The sequence below is a fragment of the Rhagoletis pomonella genome, unplaced genomic scaffold (assembly GCF_013731165.1).
Source record: "Rhagoletis pomonella isolate Grant_MI unplaced genomic scaffold, Rhpom_1.0 Rhpom_scaffold_00004, whole genome shotgun sequence".
Classification (NCBI taxonomy): Eukaryota; Metazoa; Arthropoda; class Insecta; order Diptera; family Tephritidae; genus Rhagoletis; species Rhagoletis pomonella.
The window spans coordinates 57,197,380-57,224,354 of record NW_023458558.1 but is presented as its reverse complement, the minus strand read 5'-3'; the positions used below and the strand labels follow the sequence as shown (position 1 = coordinate 57,224,354).

Sequence of the window (26,975 nt, the reverse complement as noted above, 5' to 3'; positions counted from 1 at the left end):
ACATTAAACTCCAAACTCTTCATTTTCCACGTTTTTGATAGTCTAAATATGGCCAGCCAATTCCGACTCAAAATTTAAAAGATTATTCAAATATCACTTTTAAGTAAAAAAAATAATACTTAAAGGTTATGTAAGAATTATGCATTTTTCTCTCAATAAAAAAAAATCTACAAAAAAACGACCTATCTCTTAAAAGTACTTAATTTTCTCTTTATTCCCTATACTTTTGTTAATTTTTTAGATAATTTTTAACTTAAATAACTAAAACAAGAGGAGTTACCTGCGGCTGAGTACTCACTTAATTCCAGTTGGAGGAGGTGTCTACTGTCAGGAACTCTTAGTGGATCTTATGTTCAGACTGCCGGACCTCTGCTGCGTCTATCAGGCCGAGGTGGCCGCTATAAAAGATGCAGCCGACTTCCAAATCAATCTAAATTGGGTCCCAGGGCAGAGTGATATCACTGGAAATTGCTAAGCTGATGAGCTGCCTAGGCAGGGCACCCGGGCGGCCAACGGAGCTACTGCAGCTGGCTAAGGCCAAGCTCTCTTATAGGTGTACTGACCGGACATCCTCTTATAGCAGTGATTCCCAAAGTGATCCAGGTGGACCCACAGGATCCACGGGAGACTCGACGGAGGTCTACGTTGGCGTGAAAAATATATGGGGGTCCACGAAAATGTTTCTGGTTTTCATAGTAAAGAACGAAAATGATTGCTTCATAGCCTCTTTAGTTAACTTTTTTTAGTGGTGTATGGTGCTCTTGACGCACTGCTGCTATTACCGTCACTTTGTGTCGTCATAGGTAGGGAAGCCTTAACGGTCAGCTTCAGACTAAAAAGAAACGGATTTTGGTCTTTTCAATGCTACAGGATAGTATTTACGTCACCATTAGCTTTATTGAAGCGACTATAATGTTGAGTTCCCTGAAGCTGAGTGCTGGTTTATTTCCAGCACTAAGCTCTGACTCACACATAGTCGGATTTTCATTGATGGCTCCAAAATTGACTCTGGACCAGGATCTGGGCTCTTTTTCGAAGGTAATAAGGACAAGCTTCACTTTTCTCTTGGAGAATAAGCTTAAGTCTTCCAGTCTGAGGTAATTGCAATCCTCAAAGCCATCGACTACGTGGTGGAAACCACCACTTTATTCATCGAAACCACCATCAGAAACTGGGTGAATACTTCGCTCAGCAATGACTAGGAGGCATTGAGTGGATGCAGGCTGGAAAAATTCATGTTGCCTTCAATTTCAGAAGATATTTCTAGTTTTTTTTTTTCTCACTGAGCTGACGAGTCTTCAGACAACTTGTTGGATTACTAACTGGTCACTTCACTGTGATAGAGGTAAATGACAACTCCATTTACCCATTCTAACTCGCAGAGGATGAGGCGGTGGAACACTTTTTGTGCTTCTTGCCGACTTGGTTGTTTGTCATCGATTTTTCTAAATTCGGTATTTTCTCTATTGTCAGTTTCTGAATTAAAATTATGGCGTAAATAGATTTGCGGTTTTGTTGTTTCAAGTTTTGTGTTTTAAAAATGTGAATGTTAGATCTAATCTTCACATTTTTTGAAGAACTTTGGGAATATGTCAGAAATGTAGCTGCAGGGGGTCCAACGAAACCATTAAAGTTTTCAAAGGGGTCTACGAGAAAAAAGTTTGGGAACCTCTATCCTATAGGAATCCACGAGATGTGACTCAAGATCGTCATGGATCCCTACTGCCGCAGCTGGCATCGTCTCAGCACTTCCTCCTCAGCTGCCCGGGATTCGCTAGATTAAGATTTAAGCACCTCGGTGAACATTCCGTCAACACACCCGAGGGGCTCTCCTGAGCGGACATCAGATGACATCTGTGGAACTTTGTTGTGAGCACCCAGCGCTTCTCTTAGTTTTAACACAGTCACAGTTCTAAGAATTTGTGTAATGTGGTATGACAATGGACAAATAAATGTCTAAGTGAGGATTTATACTTGTACTTGTAGATATATCACCAGAAAATTCGCTTCAGATAATATGCTCTTTAGAATACATTTGTGCAAGTTTTATGTACAGTATGTAATAAATAAATGAACTTTTTAAAATTTCATAAATTGCACTTTATTTACATAAAATAAACAAAGAACTCAAACATTTTTAACCGACTTCAAAAAAAGCATAACTTTGTAGAATATGAACCGATTTTAATCAGAGACATAACTAAAAAGAAAAGAAAAAAGTCAATGAATAACCATTATATTAAGATATATTAAGATAAATATTTTTGGAGTCATCTATAATTATTATTCAAGGACTTATATTATAAAAGTCCTTTCATAACAATTATCAGAGAGATAAATATTTCTAAATCTTCAAAGGCTTTTATTTTAAGACTTATATTATACAAGTTTGTTCATAATAATTTTCATTGAGATAAATATTTTTAAGTCTTCAAAGACCTTTATTTTAAGACTTATATTATAAAAGTCTTTCATAATAATTATGAGCGCGCAGAAAAAATTGTTTAAGTCTTAAACGACGGAGGAGCATTTCACGATTAGTTGGGACCAGTTCGGGGCTAGGTACGGGACAGTACAGGACTACTTCTTACGAAAATTTTGATGACTTTTTTAAAACTCCACCATGAAATAATTATTATTTTGGGTCTCTGATTTTAATAATTATTTTTTCCTTTTATCGGAAAGATGGTACCTCAAGGGTCATCCCGTAATTTGGTTTAGGTCTGATCATTGGTTCATGAAGAAATTAACGGTGCCCCTAAATTTGTATATAAGAATTGAAGCCGGTTGTGTTTTTTGCTTAAAAAATACTTGTTTAATAAAAAGTTCGATAAACACAAGATGCGCTCACCTTTCAAAGGTAATAAAATATTTTAAAAAAGAATTTAAACAAAAATAAATTCATTAATTCGATGAAACTTATACACTTTTATGTTCATTTTCCTCGATTTATGGTTTCTGGTTTTCGATAGAGTTGGTGCCTAATTTTTTTAGCCAACTTTACAAAAAGGAGAAGGTTATCAATTCGTCGAAATATATATATATTTTTTTTTTTTTCTTATGTATGTTACCGCATAACTATCGAACACATCAACCGAAACTTGTTTTCGTTGCTAAAACTGGTTTTCGACGTAAAATTTGTGTTTTTTCCACGTAAAATATGTTGAACGGAAACCAGTTTTCGCTGAAAACTACTTGAAAACTCACGTTCCACTTGTTCCAATTGATGTCTTCACTAGTTCTTTTTTTGATTATTTACCGAAATAGAAGTCATATTTTATCATCTTTAATACGCCAGTTCGGATTTATTGTTAATTGGCTGGCCAAACTAAAATATGAATACAAGAAAAATGTTGTCAATGAAAAGAAAATGAAAGAAAAGTATTTTGGTTTTGTTTTCTTTTTTTGTAGAAAACTGCAAACAAAGGTTATACGAAATGTCAACGAAAACACTAACAGCCGGTGTGAACAGCCTTCAGCCCACAATCCCAAACTCCTCTTTTCCACAGTGTTTTCGTTGTCGGTCAGAACATGGTATAAGGTTAACTTGTTAATAGTTAATACTCCTGCAGATGTTCCCAAAAACTGTATAGACATACATACATACATATACTATATTCAGCAATATTTCAGATTTATATATCATGCATATATTTTTCCAATGTAGGAAATATACAAGATCTGCAAATTAAAACAAAAAACAAAAAATAATGTGTAGGAATTATTTAAAAAAATGGAATACATAAACCAAAAATGTCTCATAAATTAAGATATTTGTGTATGCGAGTATGAATAAAAAAATATACTCGTATAATAAAAAATTATAGGATATTGCAGTATACCCTGCAAACCATTGTTTTCAAAGTATTCTGAATTGTAGAGAAATTTTAAAGAATTCGAAAAGATCCCATCCGATTTTTTGACGAGTTTTCTTAAATGAAATAAACTGTGCACACTTGGAATCTTTTACGAAATTTCGCACTATTATTCAGAGGGGCATCAAAAATAAATTTAATAGCTAAATGTGGAAATTTAAAAATAAAAATATGTTGACACTTTTGTGGAGAGGACATTCGAATGGCATGTAAAAAACAGCTGCTGGAGAGCACGTAGACAGATTTTGTTTACAAAAATTAACTCAAAACAAAATAAAAATATAAACACTATAAAGAACGCCATTAAAAGGAAAATAAATGTTTACAAGAATTTTCTTAAAAAGCCGAAAAACAAGGTGACCTGTCGGCGAATCGCAAGAAGTAATAAATACATATGTATGTGAATATGTACATAGGCGGAATGAATAAGTTATACATAACTAAATATAAACTCTTGCATATATATATAAACGCATGTTTTTCGCACAAGCATTTCAATAACAAGTTTTTAATTTGATATTTTTACATTATTTTTGGGTCATTAATTTTCTGATTTATCTCAATTTTTTTTTTTGTTTACACATTTCGGAACTTGTCTTTGGAAACATTTCGATTGGCAAATGTGCACATCTGTTGTTTCGCCATGACATAGTCCGAAAAATTAATAATCCACTTGGCACTTATGCATAGAAACGGGTGCGCATACAACACACAGTAAATAATTTTTGAAAAATTTAAAAAGCAGAAAATTTAAAATTATAAGTAAATAATTGTGTTGCAAAAAAAAAACAAACTGTTTGCACTCTGTGTGCATATACATACATATACTACATGCGTAAGTATAAGTAAGCAGTAACTTGCCAACCATCGCAATGCGGAACATATCAATCCATTGCATTTCTCATCGAACATTGCCGGCATGGCGTTTTTAGGTCAATTCACACTATATAAAACAATAAAAGCCCTTCAGCAGTCAATGCCGGCATTTCTAAGTAATTGCTAAATCAATCAATATTCAATTTAGAATGTATTCCAGAGCTTTTCTATATTTTATTTTTTTTTTTGTTTTGTTTTTTTTTTTTACTTCTCTTCTGCGGCCTGCATATTAAAGCATTTCATACACACACGTTGAATGCGTAAGAAAGTACATTTTTGTTTTAAAACTATTTCATTTACGTTAGCAATGCAAACTTATTTACTAAATGAAAATATTTTTATTTACAACAGGCTGTTGAAAGCATCGAAGAATATAGCCAAAGCGAATATATCGAAGAGCACACTAAGGTTGTAACAAAGGTGAGAATTACATTTACTCAAGTGAATTATGAATGAAAGATGCAAATGAATTCCACCGAATTTTTACTACGAATTCTTTATTCACAGACAACTGAGTCAATTGCCAGCGAAAGAAGTTATAGAGCAGTCGCCTTTGAGAAACTACCATTACCAACTACCGGCGGAAACGTTGTTGGTGAGTGTGAACAATATTTAACGAAGTTATATACAGATTTTTATGAATTTAAAAAAGTGCAATGCCAGCAAACAATGCTAAGCCTTCGTTAATGCCAGCAAGAATGAAATTTTTTTAAATATACGTATACGTTTTCCATATATATGTACATTAGGGCAAAGCCTAATATTTCAAGAAATATCGATGTTAGCGATTTTGTGTTTAGAAACTTTTTTGTAGGAAATCGAAAGTTCTAAAAGTTTGTCATTTATATTTTTCCGGTAGCTCTTGTTATTTTCGAAATAGGGGCAAAAAATCAGAATTTCATGAAAAATTAGGTCTAGTGACCCGTACTACCTCGCCGGTGGAAGTTAGGATTACACCGCAATGAACACTTTTCCAAAATCCAGCATTGACCAAGATTATACCATAAAACGACTCTGAGCTGTAGACTTTTTAAGAAAACAACTCAAGGTTTACATGCATTTGATATGGGAAATCTTTGCACGCCTTGGGCGAGTACTTTATGTTAATATAAAGGATCCAAATTTTCAGAGACCGTTTTTTTAGGTGTTTTCTACAAAATTTCGAGGTAGGAGTGAAAAAACAATAGTCCCAAAAAAAATCGCCCTAATACTTTTCAATACTATTTTTTTGACCACTGCCATTGTGGCATAACTTAGTGAAAATTCAATAGGGTTATTCACACCGAGCCTGGTACTCGGTGCTCGGCAATTTTTTTTCATGTATTTTGTTTGTATAAAATTATTTTATCATTGGATTTACCGATTACGGAATTATCGTGACGGCCAACTTGATAATTTTTCTGGTAGTTGTTAAAACGTTCAGCTGTTCGATATTTATTAAATTTTAAATCCACCCGCTGCCGAAAGGCATAATACCTTCGAGTAAGTAAAATTCATCAGTTTACCAAAAACTACTAAAAAATTTAAAAAGGCTTCAAGCATCTTATAACTTAGTGAAAAAATATTACATTTTTTTATTAACAAGTTATTTCATTCATCAAAAAATGTATTAGCACTAAAAGTGTTTCATTCTGCTTCTAAAAGAAACAAATAGCAAAATAAGTTAGCAATTCAACTCATTTTTGACGGGTGTTTCGGCTGGCCATTTTTCAACCGATTAGTCACGCGATGAAATCTGACTATCACTCTCAATTTTACCATTTTTCATTGAAAGCCACAATAATTGGTGACCTGTGACGCTCGGCATAAGATTGCTCTTATAGCGCCAGATTGGCAATTCTTGCGTCGACGAATCCAATGAACGTTGGCCAACTCTGAAGATTTAACGCAAGTACATCTGGCAATGCCACACAGTTGTATAGGCGGGCATAAAGAACAGCTGATTTTTGTTTACAAACGCAACACCTTCATTGTGGCGTCTCTCTGCGTTACGTCCGCCCAAGGTGTGCTAAATACACTTTGCATATGCCACTCCCTTCGCGTACCCATTCGGACGGCGCTATATTGGAATCTTAAAAAAAAAAAACATTTTGTTGAATCAATCAATTATATATATTTTTCAAACACTTCTTTTCAACACTCCTAATATGTTGTTGTAGTGTGGCCAGATATTTTTGCTCACAAAGGACAAATGACATTGCTGCCGCTTTAGCGAATTTTAGAACATATTTAGAATGCAAAAAAGAGGCAGTTGGAAACTTAGTTGAACTCTGGCCAGTGCGTCGAAATAAATAAATACATACTTGTTTTTTAATGAGAGAGATTTTTTAAATGCGAAAGGTCCGTCTGAATAAGCACGACACCGTCAGAATAAGTCGAGCGTTCAAATGAGTTCAAGTTTTTCGTGCATTCTGCCGGTGAATTTCAAGTTTTTTAGTTTTTGTATCATGAATTCGATAAAGCTCTTTTTTTGCAGTACGACTCACAAAAACCATGTCAGAATATTTCTCGGTAGCAGTGGAAGAAAGTTGCTCAAGAAATTTTGTAGGTGTTGATATCAATTTTGTAGAAAAAAAATAGTTAACACGCGCAGTTAATCAGGATCGGCAATCTTTGTTTTAAAGCTGAAGTGTTCTGACTATCGAAAACCAATTTCACAAGAATATGCATTCATAGTAACCGTAGCCTAAGTCGTCCTTTTCCGCGTTACCACTCCGTTCCACTTCTCCGTCCCAGTTGCGGAAGTTGATTCAACACTCCTCTATGCGCGTTTCGCAAAACCTCATCCAACCTTGAAGTTATCCCCCAACAGAGGGGCCTGCAGATCTATAACACCACAGAACGGGAGATGGTTTTTTGTGATAAACTTTTTCAGGGCAGAAGCACGCAAGAATTTTTTACATTTCCTATCAATAGGCTACAGCTGTCAGCAAAAGAAAAAACTTGGTTTGAACGTTTCTCAGCCCATTTGTCGAACTAAGTTTTGTTATATATAGTACGCATCTCTACGCACTCAACTACGGCGACAAATTGTTGATACGTGTATAAAAAGAAACAGTCCGCAAAGATGGGATGTTTTACACGTAAAATGCAGAGATGTTAGTATCACTCAAGTCAGCTTTGAAATATTCGACATACCAACTCCCATTAAACAAATGTTGTATTTTTTCGTATAGCCTTTTTATTGATTAGCTGACTTTTGTAGCCCAGTACAAGTGTGGCACATATGAATCTGCTACAAAATGACCAAATACTTTATTCATTGTTTACTTCACAAACAGATCTGTCACACACTTCCACTGAGCGATCTATTTTCGCCTAACAGTTACAATTTTTTAAATTATGCTATTGATTTTTATACATATTTAAAAAATAAACTTTCTACCAAAACTGATTCCATCTCCCGTCTCTAGCTAGTATTTTAAGAATTAAGAACATCTTTTTCATTTTTTGTTTATGTCAAAACGAAGGTCGATGGGTTTGAGAAGTGGAGCTGAGCTTTGAGCCGGCTCTTTTTGTGCTATGTAGCCCTTTTGCCATTACCGCGATGCGATTGCGGCATTTATTCCGTTTGCGATTTTATTGTTGTTGTACTTGTTGGATTTTGCGGTCTTATTGGTACTGTGGTTATCGGTGATTGTGGCTGTACTGGTACTGCACTTAATGGTGATTGACCACCGTTCTCACGAATATCTAGTCGTTTACGTATAAAACGTGCAATCAATTTTCCAGGGCGCTCTTGCCATTCCATAAGTGTTTCCTTACTTTCCTTTATCTGCGTAGGTAAAAACAAGAATTGGTTAGAAATATGTCTATATTTTTCTAAATTAATAATGTGCTTATTAACAAAAAAAAAAAGAAGCCTACCTGGTCACCGTTAAGCCGATTTAGAATAGCAACACAAATTATGGCCGCCTTAATGCCAGCAAAGTCGGTTAACGCCGCAAACATTGAGCTTTCCATTTCAATGTTTATAACACCTCTTTCGTTCAGCGATTTCAACCAATTCAACTTGTCGATCTCTTTGTAGTCGCAAAATGCACCATCCAAACGTCCTTGTCCTGTAACGAATACCAACAATTAAATATCGCAAGTTTCCTACGAACTATAAGAATATATTCGCCTTCATAGAAGTCATCAGCACAGTAAGTTTTTCCTATGACTGTTTGGAAACCATCCCTTGGAGAGGCTAATGAATTGAGTTCCCGCGCCAAAGTGAGATCCAACCTGGCGGGTCGCGGTACGACCTTGCCCAAAATTTTCTGCATGTAAAAAATTTTGTAAGTTGTAATTGCAAATCTGATTAGGATCATACCGAAAATACACGTTCTTCAAAAGTAATAATAAATAAGAGAGGCTTCACTACGCCTTTACAAACCGTGAATAGTATTAACAGTTCATAAAACTTGGAAATTCTGAGCTTGCAACAATTTTCCAAGGTTCTAAGTATGCCAGCGAAGTCATGTGAGTGTCGGAGTCCGACAAAACTCTTGAAAGTGAGCAATTTTACGTACCTTGGCAGTGGAGTTGCCTCCAGTGGCGCCACGACGAAGATATTGACCTTGGGTGTGATGTACACATTATAACGAAACGATAATCTAAATTCCAACTTAAAGACTAGGATTTTCAAATGCTCGCTATATTGCTGTACGGCAATTCTACCTGGAAAATTACTACTGCTATAACCAGACGCCTGCAAGTTTTCGTACAGAGATGGCTTAGAATAATACTCCGAATTTTTTGGCCTAACCAATCTCAAATAAGGAGTTACTCAGAAAGTCTAACGACTTTCCCCCTTGGCATCAGGATCCGAAGAAAGAAATGGAAGTGGATGGGCAACACTTTGAGTAAAGAAGATGGTAGTATTGCAACGAAGGCCTTGGAATGAAATCTCCTAATCCGTAGAGGCAGGCTTCCCGACAAACCCGCCAAGACGTGGAGAAAGTGTCGTTCGCGAGGCGAAGCAACTCGGGTTAAACTGAAAGTCGCTCAAAGCGATCGACAGAAACAGGCGTAGTAGATGCCCCATGTAATGCTTGGTATTAAAGGAAATTTAAAGGATTTTCAAAGTAGCCCTTGACAGATAGATATTTAGTTGTAGAATGCACTGCGACCAGAATATCTATTGTGTCCTCTGGCTCCTTACAGCACCTCGGTCAGTCCTAACTCCTTTAGGAAATCCAGTATATTTTTGGGTGACATCTAGTGGATGTGATTCGGCTGCTGGTTTATGACCCTAGGAATTCCTCTCTTCTCCTCGCCACTGTCTCGCATTCGAAGATTATGTGCTCAGAAGTTTTTAGCGGTCCTAACACAAAAACAGCATGAATCAATGGACCAGATCCCGACTTTGTGTAGATGACTTCTCAATCTACAATGACCTGTTAAGATACCTGTTAAAATTCTTAATTTGTTCTTTAGGAGGCTAACAAGTTTTTCATATTTTCTCCTATTGTATCCCCACAATAACTACTTTGCATGGCCCTGCCCAGTGACTAGGTGCCAGTGCAGTTTTCTATTAATCTTTTTCTATTCTCCTAAGCTCTTCTTTGAAGGTGTGAGGTCCTACTGCCGTCTGTGTACGAAATTATAGGGTGTAGCTGGGAGTTAGTGTCAGTCTAGTTTGCTTTATTCCCCAGTTTCTTTCGAGGCTAATAATTCTGCCGATATCATCTCGTGGAAATTGGATCTGTTCCCGGAGAGATTCCATGTTACGAGGTGATACTTCCTTCTCTGTACCCCACCCTGCTTTGGTGAAGTTTATTAGGGATCGTTTATCTGCTTGCTCTATACTATGTATGATTGTAAAATAAGGAGGTCACACAATGTCATAGTTTTAGCTGCCTACATAAAGGAGTTATTTAGCAGAAACTTGTATCTGCATAATCAGTGGTATAGGAGATATACAATATAGCATATAGAGCTCCGATGTTGACGATTTTGACAGTAGGATTTGTATGATTATTTAGAAAATAACACACGAAATTTCTCGGATTAAGCTGTACAAATGAAGGAGTTTTAAATAATCAGCTGTATTGAGACTATAGTGACCCAATCATTGTGACTACCTACAATGTGGGTGTTCACACTTGCCTATTTATCTATATATATGTGGTTATGTGGTTATAGGTTTTGTTCAGTTTACTACAATAAAATACGCTACAGAATAACAATTTTTAACCAGATAACCCGATTACCAGGCAGTTGTGAATACCTACATTAGGTTAGGTTAGGCTAGGTAAGCGGACTGCCTCCGCATATGGAGGCACACTTGGACTCGACTAAATAAGCTGTCCGTTGGGATGCCCTTAGATGGGGGAGGGAAAAAGGGACGCAGCGAGGGTAGGGGAAAGGGAAAGGGAGGATACTTCAAAGCGAACTAAACTTAATCACTTTAAGAATTTTTACTCACAAATTCGTGTTCGGCATTTAACTTGTCGTTAAGCACCCCATCGGAGATGACGACACTACCACCTGGAATACCCAATCCCCCACACGTACCCATACGTATAAATACTGGATCCTTACACCTGGCATAGTACATAAGTTTGATTAATTCGTGCAATAGAATGCTTATTGAGGGATTGCCCATGCCATGATTAACACAAAGTATCGGTCCCACTTTGTACATTGAGTAGCGATCTGCAATTTCACTTATATTAGACAGCTGTGTGCCGGCGGCAAGTTTGTGTTTAATTTCTCCCATCAGGTAGATCGCTAGCTTTTCCATCCTTTTCGGAGTGCCACCGACTATGACGAACTGGGTAAAGAAAAAAGCAAAAGAGTATATGTAGTTATACAATTTAATATAAAATCTATTAGCATATTTTAAACGCAAACTTATTAGTTTAAAACAAGTAATTTTCAAGCAAAAAATACAACCGACATCAATCCTCATATACAAATTTTTCTTCATAATGCTAGAGTCCGACCGATTAATCGGCATCGGCATCGGCATCGGCTAGTATCGGCACAAAATTGAGCATCGGCATCGGCCTTTTTTCGCCGATTCTTTGGAATTTCTTTTCAAATGTTTAGGTGAAGCGACAGCCAACTTTAAAAAACATTTTCAGACAGCTCACAAAAATTATTATTTTTTTTGTTGAAGGTGTTTCACGTTTTTTTCCATACAAAAGTAGGTGAGAACACTGCCAGCAAAAAAATTGCCAAAACTTAACGGGATTTTATAGCAGCTTGAAACTTGCACTTCATTATACTAGAATGCAATGGTCTACAAAACTGCATACCAAAATTCTGATTAAAAAGTTTGAAATTTTGGTGAAAATAAACACAATTTTTCTAAGTTTTGTACCAAGTTTGAATTTATATGGTGTTTGTTGTATACCAGCTAGACTTTTATAAAAAAAAATAAGAAACATTAAATAAAAAAGACAAAATCGGTCAAAATATCGCAATTCTTTTATTTTAATTAATTCAATTATTTCTTTTCTTTTGTTTTTTTTTTTAACTCCGTGAAATGTACTGATTTTATGAATCAACACATATATTTGTAATTTTTTATGGAATCGGCATCGGCATCGGCATCGGCATCGGCCGATTCTTTCCCCATAAGCCGATTAATCGGCATCGGCATCGGTACCTGAAAAAAAAAATGGAATCGGTCGGACACGTTAACACGTTAAATTTCATACAAAAAAAAACTTCATTCATTTAACAGAGGGCTGAAGGTCGTGCCTTATTCGAATCTTCGACTATTAATATAAAGTTCCGGATTTAAGAATTTTCGTTCAAAGAATTTTTCTTTGATACTAAGGAATTGTAATCGAGGAAGCCCATGTAACGAACTTTCCAAAAATTTTGCTATCACAACTTTGTATAGAAATCAATCAAGTGATGAACAAAAGTAATTACACATTTTCATGGTCTGCGCCGTTAGCTCAGAAGACTTAGATTAGAGCCTATAAAATAAATATTACGTTGGAGCTGAATATGAATTTCGATGTGGAAATCCCAATTAGGAAAGCTATTGCACTCCGCTAGGTAGTATTGAAATTTTTATAGTTTGAAGATCAATTTTAAAGTAGGAGGAGAGAAGTGTTCTCGCCAAATCCTACCCAGAGCTGCTCTTTTCGATTACCGGATATTGCATTTCCAAGTTGAGGTTTCAGCTTGCATTCACGACTGCAGTTACGACACGACTAACTTAAACGATGAACTATTGCCGATCTTTACAGAAGATGACTAAACCGAATAGTTCAAACCTCATTTGGGTTTGCTTTCGCAGAAATATAAGGGGTATTGTCTGAGTCTTGCAAAGCCCTTGGGCGGTGCATGGATTGCACGGTTTGAAAAGCTGTCCCATACGAAAACCCATTTTTACCGTGCAATTTGTGCACCGTACAAGGGCTTTTCGAGACTCAGAGAATACCAGTATAGGGAAAAATTGCATGGCACACGATGCTGCAAGCGAGAAAGCCATGATTAAGCAGATTCTTATATAAAAAATAACGCATTTATATACCTTTTGCTACTTGCAAGCGACTTTCGAAAGATTTTTTCTATGGTCACTGGCAAATGAAGCGTGAAAACAAAGCACGACTTGGCAAATTTTACGTCTTTAAAAATGTTTTGACGTCTTGTGAATCCACTACATTTTATTTTTTTCTTTAAGTCAATCAACCTGCAGCCGGATTCCAACATTTACTCTCGCTAATTTTGATCGCCGAACATCTGCGCCTAATAACACGCAACATCTAGTTACATGTGTTACTATTCCATGTTGTATGCTTTTAGGACCCACTGCTTTTATTTTAGATAATTTTGGCGACGCAAATTTTGCGTAGCAATTGGCATAGCGCAGTTATGCATACACTTGGCATTGCATGAGAGTTGTCACATAAGGAATCTCTTAAATTAGTTTTGCATATAAGTGGTTTTTGATTTCTACGTAAAAATGGCATTCTATGTAGTGCAGTGCAAAATACGCATAACTGGGCTTTCGGAATTCCATTTCTGATCAATTGATGGAAAAAGAAACATTTATGAAAATACCAAAGTATATACACTTATTTAGTCTTTCGTTACACGGGTTTTACCTTTTACAAATATAAATTTTTAGAAAAAATGTATGTTTCTGTCCTTAGAAATAATAACTAAAATAATATAAGACTCACCTTGACATCACCAAACATTGCTGGCAAATTATGTGACTTTGTGCCCAATCCAAGGTGATACAACACATCTTCCTCCATCCGCGGAATGTGCGGATTACGTATAAAACTTGCGGGCAGCAGTGTGCACTCTTGTGCAGGTGACCTGTAGGGGTAGGAGATTTTATACATTCTCTTACAAAATCTGCAGTTTCTTATTGTTGGTTGATGAGGAATAATCAACACTGTTATTAGATTAAGAAATAGGCAAATCACAAAACTTACATACAACAGCATCCATCCATTTTTAGTAAAGTTTAGTCGTTTCAAGACAAGAAATTGTAAAAAATATGCTCTTACGCTAGAAAACCGGGAAAATTTACCAAATTTTCATTTTTTCCACTAAATTTGATCAAAACTATAGAAATGTTCAAATATTTTACATAATTGTGAATGAGTAATATTTTGTGAAATTCACAAATTGTATTCAGCGAGCAAATTTACAGCAGTATAGCAAATGCAGTACGAGCATTTGAGTGGTAAAGAAAACCGCAACGAGCAAAGCACTGCAAATGATTCATAAATATCTAAGGCTTTATACGTACATATCACTTAGAGAAGCGTACTCAAGAATATGGATTTTCATGTGCATTGTACTGATTCATAAAGAAAATTTGGTTACCTATACCTATTGAAACCTCCAATAATATTTGTGCCAGCTCTTATTACTTTCATTTTCTAGTCGTGAATGCATTTTCGAAGAATTTTTCACCGGAACATTATCATGCATACATACAGATCATCGTTCCACCTTCTTAAATCGCACCCATTTGCCTTATTGCTCTAAGATGGCGCAAAAATAATGGTAATTGTTTCAGAGGATTTCAAAATAGGCTTAGATAAATATCTCTGCCTGCCACAATAGTAGGCTTCTAAACCTGAACATGATAATTCTATAGCACTAGCTAGTCTAATCTAAGGTAAAAATAATTGCATTTGCTAAGGAATTAAGAAAGAATTTTAAAATTTATGATGGCTAGAATTTTTTTCTCTTGGATTTAATACTTTTTAAATTAGATATTGATATTTACCTTAGTTCACATCACGATCCTCACCGCATTTCATAATTTTCGAAGAAAGTAAATATACTATACTACCATACTAGGGATGAGGTCTCGAAAATCCCGGGATTTGCTTGCATTAATCCTGGGATCCCGAAAAATTCGAAATATCGAATTGATAGTAAGAACTTGTTTATGAATTTAGAAGTATGACTTTTGTAAAATGCCGCTTTAACTGCAATTAACAAAAAGCTTGAAACTGTACTTTTAAATTACAGTCTGAGCCTTTTTTGAAGAAGATTTAAATGAATTTACTCATAACGTCGCTAACGTAAAAGAAACAGAGAATTTTAAGGAAAAGTTAGATACTTTTAAACATCAATCTACTCAAAATTTCGTCAAATCGAAAAACTTGTAATTTGTCGGACGTGCTGGTAGAAAAGTTCAATCAATACTTTGTAATGGAGGAGATGGGGGTCATTATCTTCAAATGGCTTATGACTACCTTTTGACAGTTTAGCCTATAAGTGTTGAGGGCGAAATATATTTTTCATCAGTAGGTTTTATATTTAAAAACTGCAGGTAAAAATTAGAACACTCCGCTTTGAATGCTTTGCTGCTCTTACGAAAACATGTAAGTGTAATAATGACAACACCGGCACAAAAAAGGGGTTGTGTGTTTTTAACCAGACACACCCACCAACATGTATTTCGACCCGCTAAAGCCGATTCTAAAATCCGTTTGACTCGTACACGCCAAAATTTCCAGTAAATTGCGAAAAAAAATTCCAAAAAATTCGCCATTCGCCATTTCTTTATAGAGTAGAATAAACATGTTTAGAGACTATATGGTTCCTTAAATACAGTTTAAAAAAATATTTTACTTTAAAATCTGTCTGATTTATTAAATATTGCTAGCCTATAGTGCAAAGTTGCTAAGTCCCAATTTAAAAATTGTACAGGAGGGGAAAAAACTTATTATAGCCATTTTCTTCACATATTTCGCAAAACTTTGAATAATACATTTAAACAGTTTAAAGCAAAGCAAAACTCCGTACAAATCAGAGGGATTCGATCTTTATTAAATCTTCTCGAACTATTTTGGGCTTATCGAATTTCCGGAGGTTTTTTTTGACTTAGCAAAGTTTATTTTTCTAGCCTCCAGTATCAAAAAAGTTAGCTACCACTCTAAGCTAGCGACATGTGAGTTTTACAATAAATTTATATTAAACTTTGAATAGTTTTATTTCATGGTATGTTTAAATGCTTTCAGATATTGAATTTTTACTCATATTCATAAAAGTTATGACTCAATGTGAATCCCGGCATAAATCCCGGGATCACAATTTTCCTCATATTTTGGCATCACTAGTACATACATACGTACATACTCAAAATTTTAATTGCGCATACTCATTGGCTCAGTGCATTTGTGCTAATATAAACAGACTAGAAACAACAGAAACAAATAAAAATGACACGCATCGTCTAATCTTACATAAAAGCGACAAATGAACTAAAGCCGCCAAAAGACAACACTGTGCCGCCTGTCAACGTTGATGATGCAAAATGCCAACAATCGCACCTAGAGGCTTGATGAAAATGTTAATGTTGATAAAACAAAAAAAAAGGATTATTTGTTTTTAGTAATGTTATTCATGTTGCCTGTTTCAGCCGACAGATTGTCAGTCAGATTGTCAACGAAAATGTTAATTAAGCATGGTCCGCAATGTGTGGCGAAAACAAGTGCATATGAATGTATGTATGCACATACAGACATACGTATATATATATATATCACGTGTTCTATGGTATTTCACTTAAAGAAGGAAAACAATACATATGTATGTATGTACTTATGTAAATATTTTAATTAACCACAAATGATGAGATGCGCTTCGTTGGGACCGATTTATTGTTTTAAATTTAGCAGGACTAATTTTGCGTAGTATAGCGTCGAGATAACGTTCCATAATTGACAAATATTCATATACATACATGTATAAATAAATATATATTTACATATATAAGTAAAGAAACAATTTGCCATACGCGCTCGACCAAATACTTAGCACTTTCCACGATAACACAAAACTCGAAGGGTCCGTTTTTCAGCGCTGGTTCCAACTCAGTTTAAACGAAGTTATGTTAAACTCAGGTGAAATTTGAACTAAGTTTAAACTACTGACCAGTTTTTGAGTGCGAGTTTAAGGCCGTTTCGTGGTTTTGTTGATTTTTAGAACAACACGGGTTTTTCTTTATGCAGATAGCAAACGTCAGCTCATGGGCGTAGCCAGGTAGGGGCAGGGGTGTGCTCGAGCCCCCGCCCCCCCTAACTTTCAAATTTTCCTTATATATATATAAAATAGTACCCTGAAATGCCAGCTTAATAGGGTCTCGACCCTAAATTTCACTCTGGCTACGCCGATGCGTCAGCTATTTATTTCCACTTTTGGTACGATCGCCTTTAAAGCTCTGAATTATTATAGACGGAAATTTAAAGAATTTGTTAGGTGCTGCATGTGTTGCCCCACCAAATTGCAAGTAAACTCCAACTCAAGTTGCGTTTGTTAATTTTCTTCTGCACAGTTACCTTCTTACATATGAACATTTCGCTTATTTATGTATGTATGTGCCGCTATACAAATTAGTCTGTTTTTGTGTATTTCGCAAACAGTTTTAAGTTTTTTCCTCCTCTTTCATCTAAATTTTGGCAACTGACTACAAATATACAACTTAATGGCTGTTAGTTTAAACTCGGTTTAACCCAGCCAGATTGGGTGTTTAAACCTAGTTTAAATTACGTTTAAATTTGAGGGAAAAACTTCACACTGATTTAAAATTAGTTTGAACGGCAAACAGAATTAAATTCGCACTGAAAAACTGGTCGTTAGTGTGAAGATTAGTTGGTTTTATGAAGATTTTAAAGGGCTCTACTATCCTGTTATAGAACTTGTTTTATGTAGAGTGGAGAAAATTAAGGTTTTGTTTGTTTTTTTCCAAGTAGATACTATATTTCTGGTACCTTGTTGTATTCCAAATTTACTTTCTGGCTGCTAGAAACAAGATAGAATAGGTACTTTTTAAGCAAAAGACACAACCGACTTCAATTCTCATATAAAAATTTAAGAGTTAAGTTAATCTCTTCATGCGGCAATGATTGGATCTAAACCAAATTATTGTGGGACCACCTCGGAGATACTACCTTTCGGATAGAAAAACGATTAGCGAAATCGGTTGACGTCTTGCGATAAAAAAATATTCCGACGAATTGACAACCTTCTCCTTTATTTGAGGTCGGTTTAAAATTACGGATACTTACGGTGTATAAAAGGTAATCTTTTTAAGAATTCGACAGTGGAAAGTACAACAAAATCAAGCAACTACTATTTACTCAACTGTGTTCTATCAAAGGAATACTCGAACCTGTAAGACCCTTCTATTTTTCTCTTCCACTTCATTACACTGTAGGGACGCTAAAATGCCACAAAAAAGGCCCAGACACGTAAACTTAATTTTTGATCGTTTTTTCTGGTTCAGATTATTTTCCCAAGATATTTTAATTTTAAATCTGCATTGCGAATGAAAAAAACTCAAACCTTAATATGGAAAATGTTACTCATTCACCATGTACATAAAGAATGCCGTGTGCGACCATGTACGTTATGGCGTATGAGTAACATTATTTCCTGCCCGTATTGCATACAAAAATATTATTGCAAACTTTCAATTATTGTTTAATATTCTTTGTTTATATTAGCATCGAGTGTTTGCAAAAAAAAGGGTTTTAGTGGAAATTAAAAAAAAAAAATTTTTTTTATTACCGACTTCAACAAAATTTGGAGGTTATCAATTCGTCGGAATATTTTTTTTACGTATGTATGTATGTATGCATAACTATAAATTCATTTTTTAAAGGAAAGGTGGTACTAATTGGTTTCGATCCGATCATTGGATCATGAAGAAATTAATTGTACTCTTAAACTTTTATATGGGAAATAAAGTCGGCCTTGATTTTTTGCTTAAAAATTACTTGTTTGCTTAAGATTACTTGTATATTATATTATGCTTGTCAATTTGCAAAACGAGCGCCGCACAGTTATCAGTTTCAGACCAAAGGCTGTGCGTAAAGAGCTTTATAAAATATTTTATATAAAGACAAATCAAAGGCAAATATTTTTTACTACGAACCCTCAACCCGTCTTCAAGGGCCCTTTTGGTCTTATAAGACTTGTATGGCCTATTTTATAGAACAAAATGATTTTGCGCAAGCACACTTTTATAAAACTCGAACAAAACTTTTTGTGTTGACCGGCTTTTAATGTATGGGAAAGGGAAGGAAGTACAAAACATTTTTACTTGCTGCATGCACTTTGATTTATGTATAGTTTTTAATGAATTTTCATCAGTGTGCGAAATTTCGTTAACTATGTGTGTGCATTGTTTATATTCTTTTGAAATAACAATTCATTCAATTCAATTTACTCTAAAAAAAAAAAACTCATAGCCAATATTAAAAATAATAAAGTTTTTACAAATATGCTTCAATAAGCTTTTATTTTGAAATCAAGAACGCACCTGCTGCTGCGCACAGCACAACAGTACAGTACATTTTCGTTTAGGAACATTATTAAATTCGAATTAATTTCAGGCTACGTAAATATTTTGCAGTTGTGACATGGACATGCCATTTATTGGCGCAACAACAACACCGTTTAACAGTTATTAATTATATTCAAGATTTATGAGCATCTCTTCTTCTTCACTTTGTCAATAAGAACGGCGGAAGTTTGATGCGCCTGCATGAAATCAAACTTAATCACACATACATACATAGATACACTATGTGTCTGTACATAACCGTAAAAATATGTCTAACTATGCCTTGACGTTCTTGTGCCGCCTGTTGCCTATATAACTAAAAAATAAATAAAATTACCCCTTCCTGCATCGCTGCTATATATGTAGAAGAAATAGTAGGTTCCAACACTTAACCAGCGTATTTTGAAACTTTTCGACAGGTTTCAATATTTTGCCTCCACTTGTCACTGCACGTTTCATTTACTCTCGCTGTATGACACATGCGACGCCACCAGCAACTGCAAATTTGCTGCGCAGCAATTCCCCTCAGCTTTCGCTTCGCTTGTTTCAGTGTATATATCTATGTATGTATATATACATATATATTTTGCATTTCAATTTCCAATAGTGGCCATGGTGATCTGCTCGCAATCTTAATATGCATTTTTTTTCAAATTTGTATTTTTTTATTTTTTCAAATGCTGTGGCCGATTTCGCTTGAAAATACTTTGCAGCAAATGAAGTGTTTTTCCTTAATGATTATTTCTTTGCTTGCCTGGCGGCTCGTGCTGATTTCTCATACGTCATGTCAAATTCATTGATTTCCCGACCCACAAATCGCGCGCCAACGGCGAGTCATCGTCTAACCAATATTTTCACAAACAAAAAAAAAACAAAAAACTCGCGATTTTATAATTGTAAATGTGTATGTAAAAATAAGTAGATGTGCATGCATTTATGTATATACATACAAATGTATGCCTACATGCGAGTACATATATCTGAATTGCAGCATGACTTAAATATTTGGTAGAATTATTTTTGTAGCTCAATGCAACTTATGCACCCTGGATATGTATCTCTTCCTTGCGATTTTTGCGTTTCTCCTTTTTTTTTTTTGTTTTTTAATTAGAAGTTTTTTCTTTGATTTTTGCATGACACGGTGCATTGAGATTTTCGATTCAATAAAATATTACATTTTCAAGCTCGATGCCAACAGCGAGCTGCACACGAATAGCATTTGATTGATTTGCACCAATTGCGTGTTTGAAAAATAATATTTAATTTTACTTTAATTTGTCGGCTATTTAAATACCTTTATATCTAATATATATACAGATACAGTAGTAAATGATTTGATTCCAATGTTAATATACATATGCAAGTGTTAGCACTCAGTAATATCTTACACTTAGTAGCAAATATACGGATGCCTATTTCATAAAATAGTAGCTGGCTCTTCTTCTGTGAATTATGATTGTTATTGCAGTGTATCTCATATCGCAAAGATAAATAGATAATAACTAAAAAATTTGGCAGGTCCGCAAACCAGCGACATGTACAGTGGTGGTCATATAAAGAGTATGTACCTACACAATTTTTCTAATGATAAATTAGAATGTGTTATAAAAATAAGAAAAAATACTAAAAGTTTGATACCAAACACCACACGCAATCCACTATAAGAATATTTCTATAAAAAATATTTTGAATTAATAAAAAATCTTAAAAAGGATATTTGTGCAACATGGCGTATGAGTAACACATATTATGTTCATGTTAAAAAGTGTGAATTCAAAGACAGAAATATTGAAAATGGTAAAATAATAATGTCATATATTATGAAGCGCACTTAAAATGTTAATCAACCTTTTTTTGTATCCCACAGGCCTTTATAAATAAATAAATGTGGAGTTTGTCGGTACTTAACTTTTATTTTATTTTTCCACGCGTCTAAGATTACCGCTTTCTATTCCTAGCCCATAATCTCTGGCGCTGTTACCGCCTAAGCGATTTTGGCCGAGTTCAACAAAGCGCGCCAGTCGTTTCTCTTCTGTGGCAGCTGACGACAATTGGAAATGCCAAGTGAAGCCAAGTCCTTCTCCACCTAGCCTTTCCATCACAGTGGGGGGCCTCCCTCTTCCTCTGCTACCACCAGGGGGTTCCGCGTTGAATACTTTCAGAGCTCTCCCACCGCATGCAAATGAGAGCCACTTCAGAGTTGTTAGGTCCTTTCGATTCAAATATTGTGTTACCTATCTTGTTATGTGACCATAAAATTGTTCTATGAGATTTTGCCCTAGTTAGAGCATGGCTCCGAGTCATCTTGATAAATGGTACTAACGGCCAAAGGAAACAAAATATGTAACATTATGTCAAATGATTCATTTGGCTGTGCAAAAGTCCAATTTCGTAAAAAACTTTACTTTGTTTTTGTAAAATAAAAAAAAAACACCGTTAAACAGCAATCAAACAAAATTACACTTTCAAAAGGTTTAAGGTCTTAAGTTTCAAGCGCATTTTTTATAAAGTTCGAATAATGAAAGAAACATTTTAAATGGAAGACAAAATATAACTGAGTTCTATTTATGATTTCATGTAGGCTTTTACAATTTTATTAACCTTCAGCAAACAAAAGGAAAAAGGAAATGAGTAAATTAAGATGTAATGAGTAGATTTTATTTTACTTAAGCCGCCGGTTTTAGCCGATTTCAAGAAAAACTGTTTTTTCTGGGCTATCATGATATTACCAAAGGCGAATTGTTTCAAGTTTGGCAGCTTAGATGTTCGAACAGGGAAAATCTTTTAGAAGAAAAACGCCTATTTTTTACAATTACTTATCATATAAATACGAAAAATATTGAAAACAATTTGGAACGGATGCTAAAATATCGCGTTTTTGCTGATGAAGTTATTTACGAAATCAAAAAGCCAACTGTGGCGACCAGCAGCTGGATCCTGAACTTTTTGGCTATCTCCAAAAATTGCAGTTCGGTTCCCCTTTCGCTAAAAGTTGTTTAGCCTAAATTTTAGTATTTTTCCGGCCGCAAGTGGCGCTGTACAAAACCGGCAGCTGTCAAAATTTGCTTGCATTTTAATGGTGAGAATTAGTGAAAATGGAAGTATGTGATAGGGGGAAAAAATAGCAGCCTTATTTTGGATTACATTTCATCTTCTGTAGCGTTACCATGACTATGTTACAAAGCTACTCGCGCAGATTCCAAACGATAATAGATGAACAGCTTTCGCAAAAAGGCAATCCTTGAGAGAATGTAAGGAATCTCTTCTGAAGGCAAATCTGCGAAACATGTAGTAACTGATTTATTATTTTTTTTTTTTAATTTAAGAATTTCGATAATGCTATAATTAGTCGCTATAAGAAGCCATTTATGTTAGAAAATCACGTATTTCAAACCAAGTTAATTGGACATTGTTTTCGAGAACATAAGAGGGCCTTTTATACGAAAGTCAAGTCATGTGGTCATATTTTATTTATTGACTTTACACTTTTTCTATCGTTTGCAATCCTTTTACTTTAAAATAACTAATGCAATATTTTAGCTGATATTAATTTCGCACAGAAAAGGCAATCATTTGACTTAATGTATATTAGTGTAATTCACTAACATGGAAGTATGAAATTCCACCCCAAACAATATAGCTTAGTCCAAAGTTATACCGGGGAGCTTGTGAGACGTGAAATGCCGAAATTTTTTTTTTTAATTGGTCGTTTGTCTGTATGTCTAAGTGGTTTAAATTTCTTGTGCCTTCTGATTACGACCCTGTATACCTCTGCCGTTCCAATCCTCGTACTTCTCACTTTTCCTTGTTCTTTACGTTCAGTTCAAAGGACATACTTAACTAGACTGCCGATTTTTATGCAGAAAATGAAGCCTAAAAATATGTACCCCATAACTATAAGCAAAGTGTATACAAATTTATTTATTTTTCTTTTAACTAAATGGAGCACTTGTTGACAAGAGAATTAATCCAATACATAAGGGCGACTGAACTTCAATCCAAAAATTCTTGGTGGTGAATAAATTTCGGCCGCGTTGCGGCTTCAAACTTTAAAAATAGTCGCCTCATTTTTTGATAAAAGAAAATCATCTAGGGCGTCGGCATTCACCAAAAACCGCATCCGCTACACATTATCGGAATTTATTAACTACACTGTAGGGAAAATCTCAGATTTTGAAATGACACAAAAAAACGCCGAAACCCGTAAACTTAACTTACTTTAAGTTTAGATCAAGATATTTTGATTGTTATGGACAAAAATCAAATTTTAACAGGGAAAAAATTTAAAAATAACATTTTTTGTAAATGTAAAGCCTACCCTTTTACAAAAAAAAAAATCATGCCAATAACGAAGAAACCCGATGGATAAATGAAAAAAAAATGATGAAATATTACCACGAAAGAATGTTACTCATACGCCATGTACTTGGTCATACTCGTACGTAAGTACTCGTATATGGTGTATGAGTAACATTTTCCATGTAAAGGTTTATACACATATTTTTCTTTTCATTCATAAATCAAACGTAAAATGAAAATATCTTGGGAAAACGACCAGAGCTAGAAAAAAAGGGAAGCGAATCCATAATGTACGAACCAAAATTAAGAGTACGGGTCCCAGCGTTTTTTATGTAATTTTAGCGTAGCTACTGTGTTATTTAATAATTAGGTTAGATCCTAGGTGATACTACTACAGATGCCTGTATTATCGTGATTCCCTGCCACAAGGCTTAGCACGATGGATTAATTTTTGCCTTAATCACTGCCCTGAACTGCAAGCACGTCAGTACCAATTGGCAGTGTGTGGCGGACACACTTACCACCTTGGTAAAACCGAGGCCTACCTAAAACTTCTGACGTTCTCTGGATCACGGCATCCGGTTGCAATGCAACTCCACCTTGAACCATTGCTGGTTCTACCCGCATTTGGGTGGTAAACCACAGCCACCACGATACTCCCCAAAGTGGCCGTACCCATGAACAGCCCGGAGTAATGCTCGCCGGCGAAAGTTGTTCGACCGGCTCAACTCACCCTGACCCACTTAACTGACTCAAATCACACTAGAACGACTTACTCGACTACTTCACTCCACATTCATCTCCATTTCAACATGCACACTTCATACCTCCATGCTCCGTCTTGCTCATCTCACCATCTTACTCGCCTCGCTCGTGGGCACCCTCCTCCTCTAACCAGGAGAGGTGACATCACTCGCTCAACTTTCGCAACGGCTCGAGTTGCTCAACTTGCATTACTTGCATACCAACTTTTCTATCAATTTCCACGGTTTAAAAGCATTTTCCTTCATTCTCCAACTTTCATACAACTTAATTTTCACCATTTTTCTAGTCGTGTTTGTCATGCGAGTGCTTGTCTTGCAAGCCTTGCTTGTCTAGTTTTGCTCGTCTCGCCGACGAACACACTCCGCGGGCATCTGTTCCCTGTGGCACCATTTTAAAGTCTTTGGTATGACTTTCGAAAGCCGTAGACTGTTCTGCCAGTTGAGTCTCCACCGACACAGGACTGGTAACCTTTAACTGGGACAGACGGGCCCGTACCCTGGAAATACCAAAGCCCCTGTCTCCCCTCCTGTTTTCTCAAACCAGGCTTGGGGCCGTTTAAGGCACAGTTATGATACTACTACAGTAATGAATAGCTAAGCTATAGCGAAAATCGTTAAGTTACAAAAATACAGCCGGAGGCGACAGATGTCGGACCATAAGAGCTTCGCCGGGCTGGTTTATGACTACGATGCCAGGTTTTAGGCCGCTATCTTGCAACAGGTCAAAGCTTCAAGATTTAAATGGCTTATCTAACTGCAAATTGTGCAAAAAGCTTGTGCGCAACAACATTTGCAACATAAGTAGTAGGGTGATTTACTTGGTTTTTCCAAATCGGTTTCCACTGGATTTTTTGTATATCTACAGGCGGTTTTTTGAAATCTTGATTTTTCGAATACCGAATAAACCGGATTTTTTTATCGGTAAATCTCTTTCGTTTGACAGCCATATTGCAATATTTACTTTAGCTTATCAATTTAGTCAAACTGCAATTTTCAAACAGGTGGCAGCTCTTTGAATTTTTTCTTTCTATATTTCAAGTTAGACCTCTTGCAATATTTCGTTGAAAACTGAATTCCATGCATTAGTTTTCGAGTAATGCGCGTACAAACATAAAGACAGAAAGACAAAAACCCTAAAAATTGTTGATTTAGCTTCTGTCGCTCTTATAGAGACCCCTAAAATTAATTTTTTTTTAATATCTATAATATACAGACATCGGCCTGTTACAATTTTATTATACGTACAATTATTAAATGGGTGGCCATATAAATAAAAACTAAACAATTGCTTATTTTTAAAGTTTCAGACGTTTTACTCGATTTGTTCAAATAAATTTAAGTAAAAGGTGTGAAATTCCTTGGTTTTTATTCATATGGCCTAGTAGCCATTTGCATTTTTTGCTACGATGTTTTATTTTTGTTTTCTACGATTTTTCTGCGCTTTTGGTACACAATCGTTTCCGTGAGGTGCCAACCTTGTTGACATTTAGTCAAAGAAACACCCATTCTCACTTTCCTCGATGAGACCGACACAATTTCCTGCAATTTCACAAGGCCCAGGAAATTATTAGACACAGCTGAAAGGTTTGATGTGCCGTGATCGGGTTCAAGGCTCGGAATGCAGCTTAGCTATCAGAATAGATATATATAACTCCCCTGCCGACACCGCGCGAAACCACAAACAATTGACCGCTTCGTTGCTGCCACACAATATAACCCTCCGTCGACTCTTCCGTTAACTGCGACCCATCCGTGTAAGAGTTCAACGTTGCCTCTCTCCCACTCATGCCTAACATGACGTTCTTAGGACATGATTGCATAGACCGATAAACTCTTTTCAATTAAAATTAGAAAGATATATGTACATACAAATACGTGCATACGTGACACCCATCGACAAGTAATAATTACGAAACAATTTCAATGTACAAATATGCAAATTGTTTTCGAACTGCAAAAGATTGCCAAATTTTTTCATAATAAAATCTTAATTGAGTGTTGAGTAGAAAAGTTGAAAAGAATTCTCATCATATACTTATGTATGTTTGTATGTATGTATGTAAATTGCGCCTCTTCGAAAATTCGAAATTATTTGAATATTCGATCAACGCTTTGATTATCTGAGCTGCAAGCATATGTACACATGGACGTATAGTGGAACCCAGAATGGATGCTGCTGAAGACCCCAAGGCGATCAAAGGCCGAAAATTACAACAAAAAAACGCTAGCAAGAGAGTATAAATACAAATGCGACGCGGTCGGTCACAAACACATGGAAGTTTATATATTTTTATATTTATATAAGAACAAAAAATTATTAAATCAGATGTGAGTTTAATGTGCGATATAAAAAAGTTGCGACACCACAGCAGCAACACAGCACTACGC

General features: G+C 35.5%; 2 protein-coding genes across 2 annotated transcripts in view; one reads left to right on the top strand and one right to left on the bottom strand.

Moving 5' to 3' along the window:
- Nucleotides 1-26,975, top strand: part of LOC118737854 (filamin-A) — a gene marked incomplete in the record, with an annotated part of 118,456 nt that overhangs the window by 65,300 nt on the left and 26,181 nt on the right. The window contains 2 exon segments of the mRNA XM_036468647.1: nt 5,103-5,171; nt 5,259-5,346. Of these exon segments, the coding sequence (XP_036324540.1) occupies nt 5,103-5,171; nt 5,259-5,346 (157 nt within the window).
- LOC118736732 (uridine phosphorylase 1) lies at nt 8,045-14,596 on the bottom strand. Its single transcript, XM_036466748.1, has 6 exons — nt 14,550-14,596; nt 13,886-14,027; nt 11,164-11,511; nt 8,875-9,013; nt 8,619-8,812; nt 8,045-8,526 (listed from the first exon to the last, which is right to left on the bottom strand). Exons 1-6 carry the CDS (start codon nt 14,594-14,596, stop codon nt 8,314-8,316), a joined length of 1,083 nt encoding a protein of 360 aa, XP_036322641.1. The 3' UTR covers nt 8,045-8,313.

Bases quoted from the DNA above. Each gene is read 5' to 3' on its own strand.
- LOC118736732 (XM_036466748.1), bottom strand. From the start codon at position 14,596: ATGAAAGTAATAAGAGCTGGCACAAATATTATTGGAGGTTTCAATAG. The intron at 9,014-11,163 runs GTGAGTAAAAAT...TTTTACATGCAG, and splicing joins TAAATGCCGAACACGAATTT to AAAATTTTGGGCAAGGTCGT. The intron at 8,527-8,618 runs GTAGGCTTCTTT...TTACCTACGCAG, and splicing joins ATCGGCTTAACGGTGACCAG to ATAAAGGAAAGTAAGGAAAC.